The following is a 14,611-nucleotide window of genomic DNA, read 5'->3' as shown; positions in this document are numbered from 1 at the left end:
GCAACAGGAGAGTTCAAGAACCATGCAATTCTTCATGGTGTTCTCCCTGAAACAAGGTTACTCAGTGTCCCACATGACTTACCAGGAATGGGCTGTGGGGAAAAAAAATCTTTTAAATAATTCATGATGAAAAACCAGAACTGTCAATTCTGCTATTATCTCCCACCTCACCTAGCTCTCAAAAACAAAGCATTCAGAAGTGCGGAGAGACAACAAATTCTCCAAGTGTCTCTGCGCTGTGGACATAAGAGTACAGGAGAAACAGGCAAAAAGCAAGTTAGGTCTGATGGTGTTTATAGACAGGTCTGCTTTAGTGTTGTTGCACTCAAAGATGAAGAAATAATCAGTCTGATTATAGACATCCACAAGTAATTCTCAGACATGAATGAAAATAACCTTACTTCACTTTATTGCACTTTTGAAATCTGCATTATTGCTTGCAGAGTGGCTTGGAAGGGTAGGAACCACAGTGATTATCCTCCTCTTTACCTTCTCCTGTGATGGTATGACTGCTCTCTTCCCTGTCCATAACCAGACCTGGGTTTTATTACCATGTCAAAGTTGCTTGATGTCCACACTTTTCCCAACCTTCCATGCTGAAGGTATGTGTAAGAGTGCACAAATGAGTTGTTCTCAAGTTCCTCTGTCCCGGTTTTACACTACTCTGATTATATTTTCTACTTCAAAGAAGTTCAGACATCTGCTCCAGAGCATTCATGTAAAAAAGTTTATTATGAATTTTAGTCAACACGATCACCTAACCAAATAGGAAACAAATTCACTTTTGGCAAACTTGAGAGGCTTTAAACAAAAAATGCTTGAGAATGAACCAGAAAGTATGGGGGGCAATACTAGAAATTTCCCTTGGCAGTATAAACCTCACCATCACAACATGTTCTCCAGATGCCATACAAACACTGAATTTATGGCATTTCTTTCAAATCCATATTCACTTTTGGTGCACATTCACCTCCTGGATTTTAAATTGTGCCTGTGCTGTAAGCAGTCAGCCACTTACTTGTAACACTACTTTGTGATTGCTAAAATCTGGAAGAGAATACCTTGAAAGTATGATCCAGGCGTAGTTTGGAAAGCAGCCTTTTCCTATTGTCATTCAGCATACCATCAATTTTTCTCATGTGAGGCAAAAGCAGCTCATCTGAAAGACATAAACAAATCTTAGCAGTTGATTATATATGATTATACACTTCAACCCGTTAATGTAAAACATGGAAGTAAAAAATATTGCAACTTTCACATAAACAGATTTCAAATGTGCAAGAAAAAAAACCTTTTTTTTTCTTAGGGGCATGGGGGAGGGATCAGCCTGCTAAACTGTTCTAGATATTATGCAGTTTAATTCCTATTCCAGTCCTGCTGATTTTTCTCTGTTGAAAGGGGAAAAAAATAGGATAAAGTAAAGTAGACCATAAATCTTAGAGACTATTTAAAATAATTTCCAAGATAATCCTCTTCTGTGCAATACAAATCATAGCTTTATGAAGACAAGTGTATGTGGGTTTGACATTCACTATTCCATATTGCAAGAGATGACCCTGCTGGCATTTAGAAGAAATGAAACTGAGGAAAGTACTTACCAATAAAAGTCATCTGATAAACCACTGCAAACCACACAACATATATTTGAACATATGTAGGTGGCCATGAATGAAAATTCATAGAGTTTTTTTATTTATAAAGAAAATTTCTTTGCCTTTAGTTGGATTACTGACATAATGCAAGGGTAAGAAACCTCGAGATAAGTGTGCAGTGATGCACAAGCAGAGCAAACCAGGAAAGGCAAGTCTAGAAAATAGGTTTTTCTAATACAAGCAAACAGAATACAACTAAAACAACAGCCTATAACTAAATAATAGGTGAAATGATTGCTCTTTCTGGATCCTTGCCTTCATACACAACTGTTTGGTCATATTTTGAGAAACAGAATGATTTTGGATTTGTATCCTGGAGTCCATTACAGTAAGTCAGTCCAAATCTTTTCTCCTCAAAAGAAAAGTAAATCCAGTTGTCCTCAATATGAATTTTAAGGTTTCAGAGTTTGACAAGCAGAATTGTTAACAGCATCAAGAATCAGAACAATTGATATTGATAACATTATTTCTTCATAAGAAAGTAAATAGACTTGAAACACTGCCATTTGAAACAAATGTTTGCTAAGATTTTTACAGAGTGGCAGCAGGAACAACAAACTCACTTCTGACATGCACAGCACAAGCCTGCTGTGAAAAAAAAAGCAGACAAAACAGCATTTCCAAATTACTTTGATTATTCAAAGAACAATACATATATGCATACACAAATAATTTGTGTAGTATTCTTCTACACAAACACATAGGTATGCAGTTAGAAGTTTGGTGGGTCTTTTATTTATTTAGTTAGTTTAAAGAAAATACATTTGGTTTACTATAATAACCTTAAAATCTAATAAAAACATACAAATGCTAAACATACTGTACCATTGCTCTTTTCTAAGGCTTGCATTGTGTCTGGATCCAAGGCAATGCTAACAAGCAACTCCATGTAGCTCTTAAATGTCTCTTTCATAGCTCTTGTGTTCAAAAAGCGAGTAACAAGCGGAGCTGGAGGTATGAGCTCTGAAAATTAAGTGGAACATCATTATTTTTTTCCTTCAATGTCCTGCAAATAGTTGTGGTTTTCAACACAAGGTTTGTTTCTTATAATGCAAGTGACCCCTACTGGTATCCATAGAATCAGAAATAAAAAACTACTTGCATGTCAAAAATGGGTACAAACACCATGTGTGATACAAATGGTACTCTTTTTTTGGTAGAAACATGTAAAGTTATGTGTAACTATCAGCATTTGGATTATAACATTTTAGGGAATTTAAATATTTTTCTATAATTGTAGGTTAAAGTCTAGAGAAAAGTGACAATGTGTTGCCTCAGAGAGTGCCCTAATTGCAGGTTTCATGTCAGTGCAAGTACCTCCTAAAACCATAAAACTTGAAGTCATCCAACACAAAAACATTTAAAAGCCCTAAATGGCAGTTAGGAGCTGCATACCCAACTCCATCCCACCTAACTGTCCAATTCACAAAAAACCACATAAAACAAATTTTACCAGCAAAGCAACATGAGCATATTTATATTTACTCTGAGGAATCACTTTTATTTTTCCTCACAGACAGCAATTTTAATCATGCACATGGAGTAGTCATCAATACTAGCAGGTGTGCTGGAGCTTCTTACAGGTTCATTGTATGGCATCAGCATTCTGCAATAATTTAGCTAGCAAGTCTCTTAAAAATTTCTCAAGCTCCATATTACTATGGATGACTATCATCACCAGGATAGTTGGAATTTTACATATGGACAGTTGTACCTATTAATTATTTGGTAAGTTTGCTTGGAAAATAATATTGTAAAGGTGCTGCCCTTAGCAGAGACACTGTTCAGTACACCAACCCTAGCTTATCTAGTGTTCAAGTCACCAAGGCCAACATGCTTTGGAAATGCAGCAGCACTAAGCATGCCAGCTACACAGCTTAACATCAAATATACAGAGCAAAAACAACCTGCAGAACACACTGCAAATGTGCTACTACAGGTGATCACTATGAACACTGTACACTTCAAAAATTCCTTTTTTAATGAAGAAATACTAAAAACATTCCAAGACACCGTGAATGTCTTAACAGCAAATCTGATCAGCAGGCTGCATTTGAACAGCTAGCATCTGGACAAGTCATGAAGCAGCCAAAATGCCAACTACTTGTTGCCCTTGGAGTTTGAAAAAACAACAGAAACACGTGAATTCTGCCCACATTTGCATGCAGATGGGCATTGCAGGAATGTTATTTTAGACATGGAGTTGCAATGGAAAATTCATGAAGATTCTGACTCTAGAGATGCATTAGAAAGTCAAATCAACTCCTCCTACAGTTTTACCCATCTTAGAAAGCAAATAGTATAACCAAGTTTAGCTAACTGATAAACTACGTATGAGAACTTCAGCTGCACATGTGCTCACACACAAACAAGCAAAATGTGAAGAAGTCACTTTTGCATGATACTGGCAGATTTTCATGAGGCTGGTAAAGGAAAATTATCAAGATAAAGCAGTGCATTTCTGTAGTGGTATTTTCAGTTAAGCTCAAATAGGCTGAGATGCTAACAAAGGTATCTTGCTCACCATCCTCATCACTCTGGGCCTCAGGTGAAGAATCAGACTGGGATGAGGAAAATTCTTCTTTCCATTTTTTCCTTTTCTTTGGTGGTGGTTCAGCCTTTACCTTTGGCTGTTTAGCTTTGGGTTTCACAGAAGAGACTTTAGCTGATGTTGGTTTTGGTGCTGGTGGATCAGGAGGTTTGTTGTTGCTACTACTAGGTTTGGAATGAATAGTCCTGTAATATTAGGAAGATTATCTTTATGAAAATAATTACCATACATTTTACCATTCATAGAACAGCTATAGTCCTATTTAACCAGAATATATTTCCCACAGATTTTATGTACTTATTTCACTGTAACTAGGAATTAGTTCATACAGAGCCTACTACCATATTTTTAATATGCTTAACAATTTTTCTCAATTATCTATGATTAAACAGAATTCCAATGTTACAACTTGATAAACAGACAAAGAAAATGTAAGTTGTCTGATGTTAGTAGAATTTATGAACTAATAGATCAGAGATAATATTGAAATGGATTATTATAAACCCCCCAAAACCCAAAAAGTCAGACTTGAACAAATACAAGTAATCAATGAGATCTGCTGACAAAGTGAATTTGGGATACTGTATCCATACAAAGATGGGAGAGAATATCATCCAGGTAAAAATGCAGGATCTGGAGGACTGGAATAATAAAACCAGACAATTCCTTTCTTCTACCCACAACTCAGACTGGAAAAATGAACAGGAAACTTATCATTATATATACAAAGTTATGTATAATAAAGCACTACAACTTTGAGAACATGGTAGGGAATACAATTCTGGGAAGTGCCAGGTAACATTTTTCCTGTCCTAATGGGAAAGTTCAAATGGGAAGCAGTGAAATGTAGAGAAGAAATGTTAGTGCCTTCTGAAACACTGAAGAGAATTCTATTCATCTCTCAAAGATGACAATTTCAAACTAAAATGGCTGGAGATGATATTAGAATGATCAGAGGAATGGAAAGCCTGCATTAAACAAGGAATATGAAAGACCTTGATTCATCCAGCCTAGTGAAACAAAGAGGTCTGACTGCTCTTCACAAATACATCACACAGTGAAACACCAGGGAAAGCCAAAACCAGTATTGAGAGAATATATGGATACAAGCTAATCATGATCATGTTCTGTCAAAAGACCGGATTGTTTCAGAGCACTGGAAGAACAGGTTCTGGAGCAGTATTTTGTAGCTCACTTTACAAAGTCCATGGGACAGGAGAGAACACCACACAAAACAATTAAAATCCTTATGCAAAAGATGACAGGAAAAAAAAAAATAACATGTGGAGCCCTAATAAGTCTAAAATGAATGTTTATTGTGATCTACAGATACAAGGTAATGAAGTCTTGCTACGGCGATAATGCATCTCATTTCCTAAAGCAAAACACACTTAAAAAGTTCAATTAACATAATTCTGAGTTACAAGTCTTGTTTATTAAAACAGGTGAGTTCTTAATATGAAAACAATAAGACAAAATGAAAAACAAATGGAAATAAAATACCTTGCTGACTGTACAGGCTTGCTTCGTGGTTTTTTTGAACATACTCTGACATACTCCTTTTTGTTTGCATTTTCAGTGAACTTCACATACACTCGTTTGTATTTTGTTTTTGCATCCCCAAAATACCCAAGATACTAAAAAAAGAAAATTAATACACAAGTGTTTCTGTCAAGTACAATTATTGAGCTTAACAACTAAAAATTTAAATACTAAAGAAAAGCCAGTTTAAGACCAACTTGTTTACATATAAAGATGAGTCATCCTACAGCATTTCCAATTCAAGAGAATCTACCCAATGGATATCCACATAATATTTAAAGTAACAAATTAAGGCAAGAGGTACTTTGGGCTTTGTTTTCTCTCTTTTTAATCCTCCCCATGTGTTATCCCCAAAGGGTTATCTGCCTGGCAAAGGGCTGCCTGTCAAAATCACATCCTATCTGTATCCTTCCACTTGTGGAAAGCAGTTGATCCACTGACAATTCTCATTATGAAAAAGTGTTCCTTTATGTAGCCTGAATGATACCAAAGAATCAAGGCTGGAAAGCAAAGCATCTGCTCCTGAATATATTTAGAGATAATTTTAGGGTAGGACTAAATCAGGATATCAAGAAACCTCTTATTTCCCCCCCCACCTCTCAAGGATAGTTGCTAACAGCGTAGGTCAGAATCCCATTTTATTTTGTGTCCTAGACTTCTGTTAAGGAAATTAGGTCCCATGAGGCTTCATAAGGAATTTTTAAGACTCACACTGTTAGTAGCAGCAAACTCTCTCTGTCCATCTCGCACTTCAGGAACAAACTTTTGCAATAAAGCCTTCTGTACTTTCCAAATAGCTGGAGGCTCTTTCCCCGTTTGCAGAGCAACCTGTAAGAGCATAACATTATTTGCTAAGAATGAGTGCTTATTTGTGCATAGGATTTTTTTTTTGAGCAAGCTACCCAGGGATGACATAAAGTAATAATTCAAAATTGCAAACCCTTAGTCATTGTGTTGTTTGCATCAAGACAGTCTGACATGAACTACAATAAGCATAACACAACCTACAAATTTTACTTGCACAGCGATGATGTGGTGCCAACCAGCTTTGCGTCTGGTGTGATGCCGTAGCTCCTGTGGCATGCAGCTGAGCCACAGAACTTAATTTTAATACCAATGTAAGAAATTTCCAATTTCTTATTCTTTTGCTCTATGAAACATTTTTGAAAACAAAAATGCACGAATCACAACAAGTAATAAAAAACTTCCAGGTCCCCAAAGATTCTGAAGCAGAAGCCCAGAATAAAAATTATTTTACTTGATTTGTTTTTGTCATGCAGTCAGAGAAATAAATCATGTTAAAAACAAACGGGAAAAGTTTAGCTCTAATGAGCTAATAAATCCTACACACAAAGTACTAACTGAAAAAAACTTTAAAAAAAAAAAAAAAGAAGAAAATACAGTCAAGTGTGATTCCTTTTTCATGACTGTATAAATAATTCAGTAAGCTCAACATTCAAAATATCTTATTGCTTTATCATGTGTGCAGCATAAAACCGGTCGTGCACATACAAAACATTAATAACCTGCACTAAAAAGACATCTTCAAGGCGTCTTGGCAGCAGCCAGGGAATGTCAGAACAGAAACAGAACACCAGGCTGCAGCCTTTCCCCTTTTGGTAGTTATTGAGGCTAAACTCATATGCAGGACTACTCTCAGCTGATTTTTTTCTTTTGCCAAAGCAAGTACTCAGATTACCTTTAGAGTCTCTATATCTTCAATCTTCACTACAAATTCATCACGTTCTCTGTACATGCCCTCTCCTCCACTGTCCGTGTTCTCCTCATCAGTGCATCCTTCTATTGCAACAGTTGCCTGCATTTTTGCCAATTGGTCTGAAGTGACAGCATTCTGTTGAGCTACTTTTAAGGAGTCAGCTGGATTCATTTTCTCCTGCGCATTACCTGCAGGAGCTACTGCCTGTGGAGATTCCTGCTTTACTACAGCAGTAGTGGCGGTGGCAGCAGCAGTAACAACTGTCACTTTTTCAGCTTCTGAAGAAAAAAATTCAAATTTTAGTTAAATTATCAAGGATTATCAACACAAAGTGGAAACAGGTTACTTTTTCTTCTTTTCTGCTGCAATTCATATTCAAAACAACTATTCTGAGAAAAACTCCTGGTTTAAAAGTCAAAATATAAGCATTATCTTGGCCAAAACTAAACCTTAAAGAAAACCAAAATATTGTAACTAGTATCCTTTTGTTTGTGTTAAACTGCTGCATCTGTTAGCATCTGGAAACAACAAAGATAAGCTCTTTAGAAAACAATTTGATAGTTACAGACATGATCTACAGGAAATACTATGGTACTTTGTATACACAACAGTGAAGGTTAAAAGACTCAGTCTTGCTTTCAATCTGCTAAATAAAGGGGTTTTTTTAATTGGACAAAGGAAAAGAGAATTTCACATGAAACCCAGAAACAGTTGCTGTATGACTTCTGGGCATCTATCATTTATATCCTGTGATACTATAACTAAAATTTCCAGATGAAAACCTTGTCAATATCCTAAACAATTTTAATATTAACAGAGGTGAGCAGTGGGAACTGATGATACAAAACAAAGAAGGGAAAGAACATTATTCCATTCCTCTATGCCAAAGAGCTAAAGGAAGCTCCCACCTTTCAAAATATTATTCTTTCCCATCTGAAAAAAAGTTAGAATATTTTTTAGATATTACTTCATACATTTTATAAATACTAGTTTTAACACTGACTTGCTATCTTAAAGAAATCAAGTTAGCTACAGAGTAATGACTAGTATCACTTATGAAACCATCTTCAGACTTAAGACATCCACTTCACAGTTTTGTTACAATCACTATTAGTTGTGGACTTCTTCACTTGAAAAATTAGAAAGAAAAAGATAAACAGACATATTTTGATAAAATTACTCAAAACAACTTATTTAAACATCAAGTTAATGTGTCAATACCTGATAGTGAAGATTCATTAAATCAATTCATTGAAATTGCTAAGGCGTGAAACACATTTTTCTGGTTTTATCATACCACATTATTGCAAATATATTGTACTTCTTTGTTCAGGGAAAGCTATGGCAGATTTAATTAGACATTACTACTTCCCTGAGCACGTTTGCGTTATTCAGAATAGCAGATAAACATACAATGCTACTTAACACTGAGTTTTAATAACTCCATACTTGTGTGCAAAGACCAGACAGAAGAGGGAATTAGCAGAAAATACAGAAAACATCAGCAAGAAGAAGTCATTATTAAGCATCTTGTATAATGTACAGACTTGTATACAACAGGAAGGTGAATTCAAGAGATTGGTGGTGTAAACATTACATCTTTATGAATAATAAAGACACCATAAAACTATAAAAGAAATTACTCCAAATAAAACACTAATGGAAATGCCTACTCAACAAAAAACCTTTGACATTTTTCCTTAGGAAGTGGTACATGTTGTAGCATGGCTTATTAAAAGACCAAGCTTCAGCAAGAGGCTGACACCATGGCACCATCCACATTTTGATTTTCATTTGGGGGGAGAAGGAAATAAATCACTGCATTCTTGTTTAAAATACATATTCAACTGACAGACATGAAGCACTTCATCCTCTCTAACAGCCTTTCCAAAATGCACTTAACATAATTTCATAGAAATAACCACTGCAGAAAACAGAGCAGTAATTAAGATGAAATACCACTTAGTATCAATTATTCCTAAATAATTTCCCAGTAATTGAGTGATTATTACAATTTAAATTCAGTTGTGCTCTATATTACTCACAAAATCACCCCTAGACAAAAAAAAAACTAAAAAAAAAACCTATGGATCTTTCATCTAAAAAAACCCCAAAAATTTACTTCTATTTTGTTAAGATTCAGCCTATGGGTTGTGGGTCATGAGAAGTGTGTAAGAAATGCTTCATTTTCTCCCTGTGATTATTTTGGAAGGTAATGATATTTCTCCTGAATTAGTGGAGTTATGTGATTAGCTGGATAGTTTTTAATTCCTTACCAGAGAAAAACAGACTTTTCTGAAATGGTTTATCTGGGCAAAAACATGCTGTGTTTTGAAAATGCTTCAGAACAAGGCAGCGTCAGTTAAAAGCCACGAACACTGACCTGCAGCATCTGTGTAATACAAGTGTGAAACTGAAAAGTGTATGGAAAAATAGCTACTACTGTGATCAGTTGCTGCCTGCCCCTCCCTTCCCAGATTTTGTACTGTTGCTAGCACTGTATGAACACGGAGCTACAACACTCCTGATTAATATGCCTGAAATCAAAGTCAAATGACTCTCATCTTGGACAAGACAAACCAAATCTGTGTTCAGTTTACAAGGCAAAAATTATTGTCATAGGCATACTCTGCACAACACTATCATCACAGAAAGCGCATGTTTACTTAGGAAGAACTTAACCTCTGCTGATGGCAACTGTTACACCTTCTCTTCCAAGATTTTCTTAAAAACGTGTGGCATGATGGTTTGTTGAGGTTTCCAGATGAAAATCACACTCAGCATTGTAAGTCAGAGAAGAGAACAGATACCTTATGCCAATTCTGGGCTAGAATAACTTTTTGGCATTAAGAAGAGTCCTACTTGTATGGCATGAAAAAGCTGACATATATTCCAATTCTAATGAACACTCAATTTATTTCACAATCAACACATCTTTCGAACAGAACTCTTAATTACGGCTGTGATTAAAATCAAAGCTAATCAAAAACTTTGAAGAGTGCTAAAATTATGCCTTTTTGTGCCCCATCAGCCACAGACATCTCCTTCAACATACACACTTGAAGGAACTGTTTTACCTGATTTGTTCTTTCTATCAGATGTATCATCCAAGGCTGATAATGCAGTGGAGATGCTCTTCTGAAGATCGTGGTTACCCCCCACAGAATCATCTTCATCAGAAGAAAATGAAGGCAACGTTTCTAAATTTTTCTTCAGTTCTTCATCAGATTTTTTGGTTGGACTTTCTCCACTAACCTCAGCAGCTACAGCAGCTGCTGGCTGAGGCTTTGCAGAGGTCTGTAGGCAAGGGGCACGAACTATCTGGGGAACCGGTCGTCTAGTCCTGTTTGGCATTCGTACAGCAGGAGCTGAAAACTGTTGCCTAGGCCCAGACTTCAGAAAGTCTAAAAAAGATGCTATAAATCCCGTTTTGACTTCAGGCTGTTTTTCTTCAACTTCTTTAATTTTTTGCCTCATTCTTTCCTGGTGCTGATAGGTATCATAACAACTATCAGAAACAGGAGAAGAGTATGTTAAACTTGAGTCATTTCCTCTTGAATTTTGACGTTTACACTGTCCACTTCTTTTCACTTGTTTCTGAATTGCACTGTCATCTTCTGCAGCATTTTTGGTTTGGCTTTTTGCTTTGCTTTTTTTCTTCTGAAGATTCCCTTGAGTTAAATCTTGGCATTCTTCTTCAGTTCTACTAATGGTTCCATCTCCACTTCGGGGCACAGAGAGCGGCTGCAATGGACCCTTTGACTGGTTAGCTGCTACTGTACCATCATCACCACCCATATTAAAATCATTCTCTGAAGCAGCACTTTCTTCACTTAGACTCCTACCACTTGAAACAAATTCTGAGTCTCTTGCATTCAGCGTACCATCGGCAGAAGCATCATTATCTTCTTCAGATTCATGACTGATGCTAGATTGTTTCTTAACTGGAACAGCTCCTTGTTCTTGTCCTTCTTGACCAGGGCCAAGGGTGGGAGAGGTTATTCTTGTTGGTATGTCATGATCAGCAGTTTCAATATGTTGTTGATCAAGGTTCACAGTTTTTGTCTGTATTGTTGACACTGGTGTAAGATTTATAGCAATTTGGCCTCCATTCAGAGAAAGATTACTTAAGTTTGCTGGCTTTCCAACTACACCAGGTGAGGCACTGAAAGCAGAAGACACATGTCTTACATCCATTGATCGGAACTGTGTTTTAGACTCTGTGCTGTTTTCAACAGACTGGATCTCCTCTTCATTAGAAGCTGATTTGGCAAAGTCAGATGGTGTCACTCCACAAGCTGCTGCTGTTGCTGCAAAGATGTCATCTACATTGGATAATATATTCCTCTCATCACTGAGAAGCATAGATTCTGGAAAACATATTGAACTTAGAGAAACAAATTGATTTTTTGAATCATGTTGATTTGTCTGAGTAAAATGATCTTTTGTTGTCAAATGTTGCTGTAGTGATTTTGACTGCTCAGAAATGTCCATTTTCATTACTTCTGAATTCTGAGAATGAAGTTGTTGCTGAGAATGGCCCCCATTACTTTGAATAATATGACCATCCATCTGAAGGAATGGATGCGTCACCTGTTGAGGACTCTGTATTCTTTGCACTTGTGGTGATGCCTTTGCTTGACCTAAACCCGACTGCAGTATTGACTGATGAAGAATCTGCATGTCACAGGCTGATTCCAGAAGTACCTGTGCACTGGGCAAACACAGCTGATGACCATGCCTCAAAGCATGAGGTTGAACCTGTGGTGGTGTACTAATGACCTGGCTTTGCTGTTCTTGAGCTTTACTTTCATGTACCTTATGCATAAGAGAATGTTGTTGGTTTAGTTCTTTAGCACTCACAGTTACTTGTGTTTGCATTAAATTAGCTGTCTTTTTTATATCATGGCTTAGGTTAGTGATATGGCCAATATGTTGGGAAAGGTGTTCCACAGAATTGACCATTCTTTCATCTTTTTTTGTTCCTTGAAGAGCAAGTCCAACAACGTGATCTTCAAGACGAGCATTACTTCTGATGACACTTTGAGAGTACCGGTCATCTGCTTTTGAGACCCTGTAGGATGCATCCTGAGCATTGATTTCCTCATCAGTTAGCCTTTGAGTGGAAGATTCAAGAGCAGCTTGCTGTTGCAATGCCTGCATATCCTGCACTGACAACTCCTCCTCTTGTTTTGTTGAGGCATACAAGTTAGAGTCAGACTTCCTTTTAATGTACGACTTTGCTTCTGAGGAAGGCCTGTTATTCGGCAGTGTCTGTGAATGAGCTGGGGATGCAAAAGGAGGAGACTGAACAGATGGCAAAAACTTTTGAGACTGTGGAGAGGAGGATTCTTGCGACTGAGAGTTCTGAGAAGAATGTAAAGAAATATAGCTGTGATTAGGACTCGAGGCTGGAAGAGTTTGTATCCGAGGAGAGGCATTAAAGGAAAGAGAAGGCGATGTTAATGTTAAAGACTGCCCTGATGAATAGCTTTCTGAAGGACTAACAGCTGATAAAACTTGTGATTGAGATGAAAAACTAACTTGGGATTGGCTAACTGGAGATAAACCCTGAGAGTGACTAGAAGAGTAGCTCTGAGATTGGCTGACTGAAGAAAGTTCCCTCGTTTGCCCAGAGTAGTTCTCATTTGGAACTGAAGTCAATACCTGTTCCTCTGAGGAGTAACTTAGAGTTTGACTATCAGAAGTGATACTTTGTGATTGCCCAGAAAAAGTCAACGTTTTATACAGTGAGGGCAGCTTCTCAATCTTGCTGGATGAGAAATCCTGCGAGTGACTGACAGGTGGCACATTCTGAACCTGGGAGGAAACGTAGTTTTGGGACTGGCTGACTGACAAGAGGCTTGGGAGTGGTGCTGTAGAATAGATCTGTGCTTGCCCTGTAATGACAGAACTCTGGGTTTGTGCAGTTTTGACATAGCTTTGTGTCTGCACAGTGGGAGCTACACTTTGAGGTTTTGGGGTCTTTGTTGACCTTGGAGGCTGCTTTGTGGAACAGTTTTTCACTTTTGCTGTGGAACCAGATTGAAAACCAGGTGATGGAATTGCAGACGTGTATGACTGAGCAAGTTCCACTGTGACTTGAGAAGTCTTCTGCTGTGGTCCTCCGTTGCTCACCTGAGTAACATCTCCAACTGGACTGCAGGACAGTGCTGGGTGCCTAGATGTATCCTGAAAATTAACTCCACTTGTACTCGTTAAATAGCTGTGTAAGGAATGCTGTGAAACAGTCAGTTGAGCCTGAACAGACTGAGTACTTGAAGGCCGCTGATGGTGTTTAATAACACTACATTCTCGCTGAAGTGCTCTATCCATAGGAGCAGTGGAACCAGTAAAGACAGATGTGCTATATGCCTGAGAAACCTGCTGAGCTCCTCCAAGGGTTGAAGGCAACAAACTAAATTGAGGTTGCAGAAGATGGGGTGCAGATTCTTGAGCAGAGCGATACGTTGACGACTGAGGTGGTATATTGGTACTCAAAACAGAACTGCCTAGGCGTTCAAAAGTCAAAGCAGTTGGAACAGTGCCTTGTGATGTTTTAATCTGTAACAAAGGGTCATGGGTAGTCAAGAGACCATTTGATGTTGCACTGAAAGTAGTATCTTGAAGAGTAAGAGAAGGACTAGTAGCAAAGTTTCTACTGCTGAATGTGTTGGGATGCTGGTAAGCTGATATAGCAGATGTTGGTGGAAACGTGCCAGAGGTTGGCAAAGCTCCAGTAACAAATAGTTCTGTGGCTGTGGAGGAATGCATACCTGGAAAAAAACAAAAACAGAACAAGAAGGAAAAGAAAGCATAAGGGAGCTTTACAAGTTACAACACTTTGCACTTCTATCATTCATTTAATGGTAAGATCTTACAGTACTTACAAACACAACCTTCTTTAGACCCGCCACCCTTTTCAACAAAAACGTTAAAGGGAGGCCCTTATTGTGGGTAATTTTCAAACTGGAAGTGCAGGTTTTTTTAAGATCTCCAAATTCTATACCTAGAGTGAATTGCTGAGGGGAGAAAAAAAATCATATCCTTAAGAGAAAAAAAAAAAAGTACAAGTTTAATTCTGCTTTGAAACTGAAGGCTTTTTATTAGTTTTTGCTGCAGTTTGACAAGTTCCTAGTAAGAGGACAA

The 14,611-nt window shown here is 37.4% G+C and overlaps 1 protein-coding gene across 2 annotated transcripts in view; it reads right to left on the bottom strand.

Moving 5' to 3' along the window:
- Window positions 1-14,611, bottom strand: part of QSER1 (glutamine and serine rich 1) — a 41,809-nt gene that overhangs the window by 5,528 nt on the left and 21,670 nt on the right. For both annotated transcript variants that reach the window (XM_054171557.1, XM_054171558.1), the window contains 7 exons: window positions 10,540-14,238; window positions 7,445-7,740; window positions 6,457-6,573; window positions 5,707-5,840; window positions 4,177-4,388; window positions 2,478-2,615; window positions 1,062-1,159 (listed from right to left, as the gene is read on the bottom strand). In XM_054171557.1, coding sequence (XP_054027532.1) covers window positions 1,062-1,159; window positions 2,478-2,615; window positions 4,177-4,388; window positions 5,707-5,840; window positions 6,457-6,573; window positions 7,445-7,740; window positions 10,540-14,238 — 4,694 coding nt within the window. The remainder of the gene's footprint in view (window positions 1-1,061; window positions 1,160-2,477; window positions 2,616-4,176; window positions 4,389-5,706; window positions 5,841-6,456; window positions 6,574-7,444; window positions 7,741-10,539; window positions 14,239-14,611) is intronic.

This window comes from Dryobates pubescens, chromosome 22, assembly GCF_014839835.1.
Source record: "Dryobates pubescens isolate bDryPub1 chromosome 22, bDryPub1.pri, whole genome shotgun sequence".
Classification (NCBI taxonomy): domain Eukaryota; kingdom Metazoa; phylum Chordata; class Aves; order Piciformes; family Picidae; genus Dryobates; species Dryobates pubescens.
The sequence above is the reverse complement of the archived record's forward strand: the minus strand, read 5'-3'. Positions and strand labels throughout refer to the sequence as shown.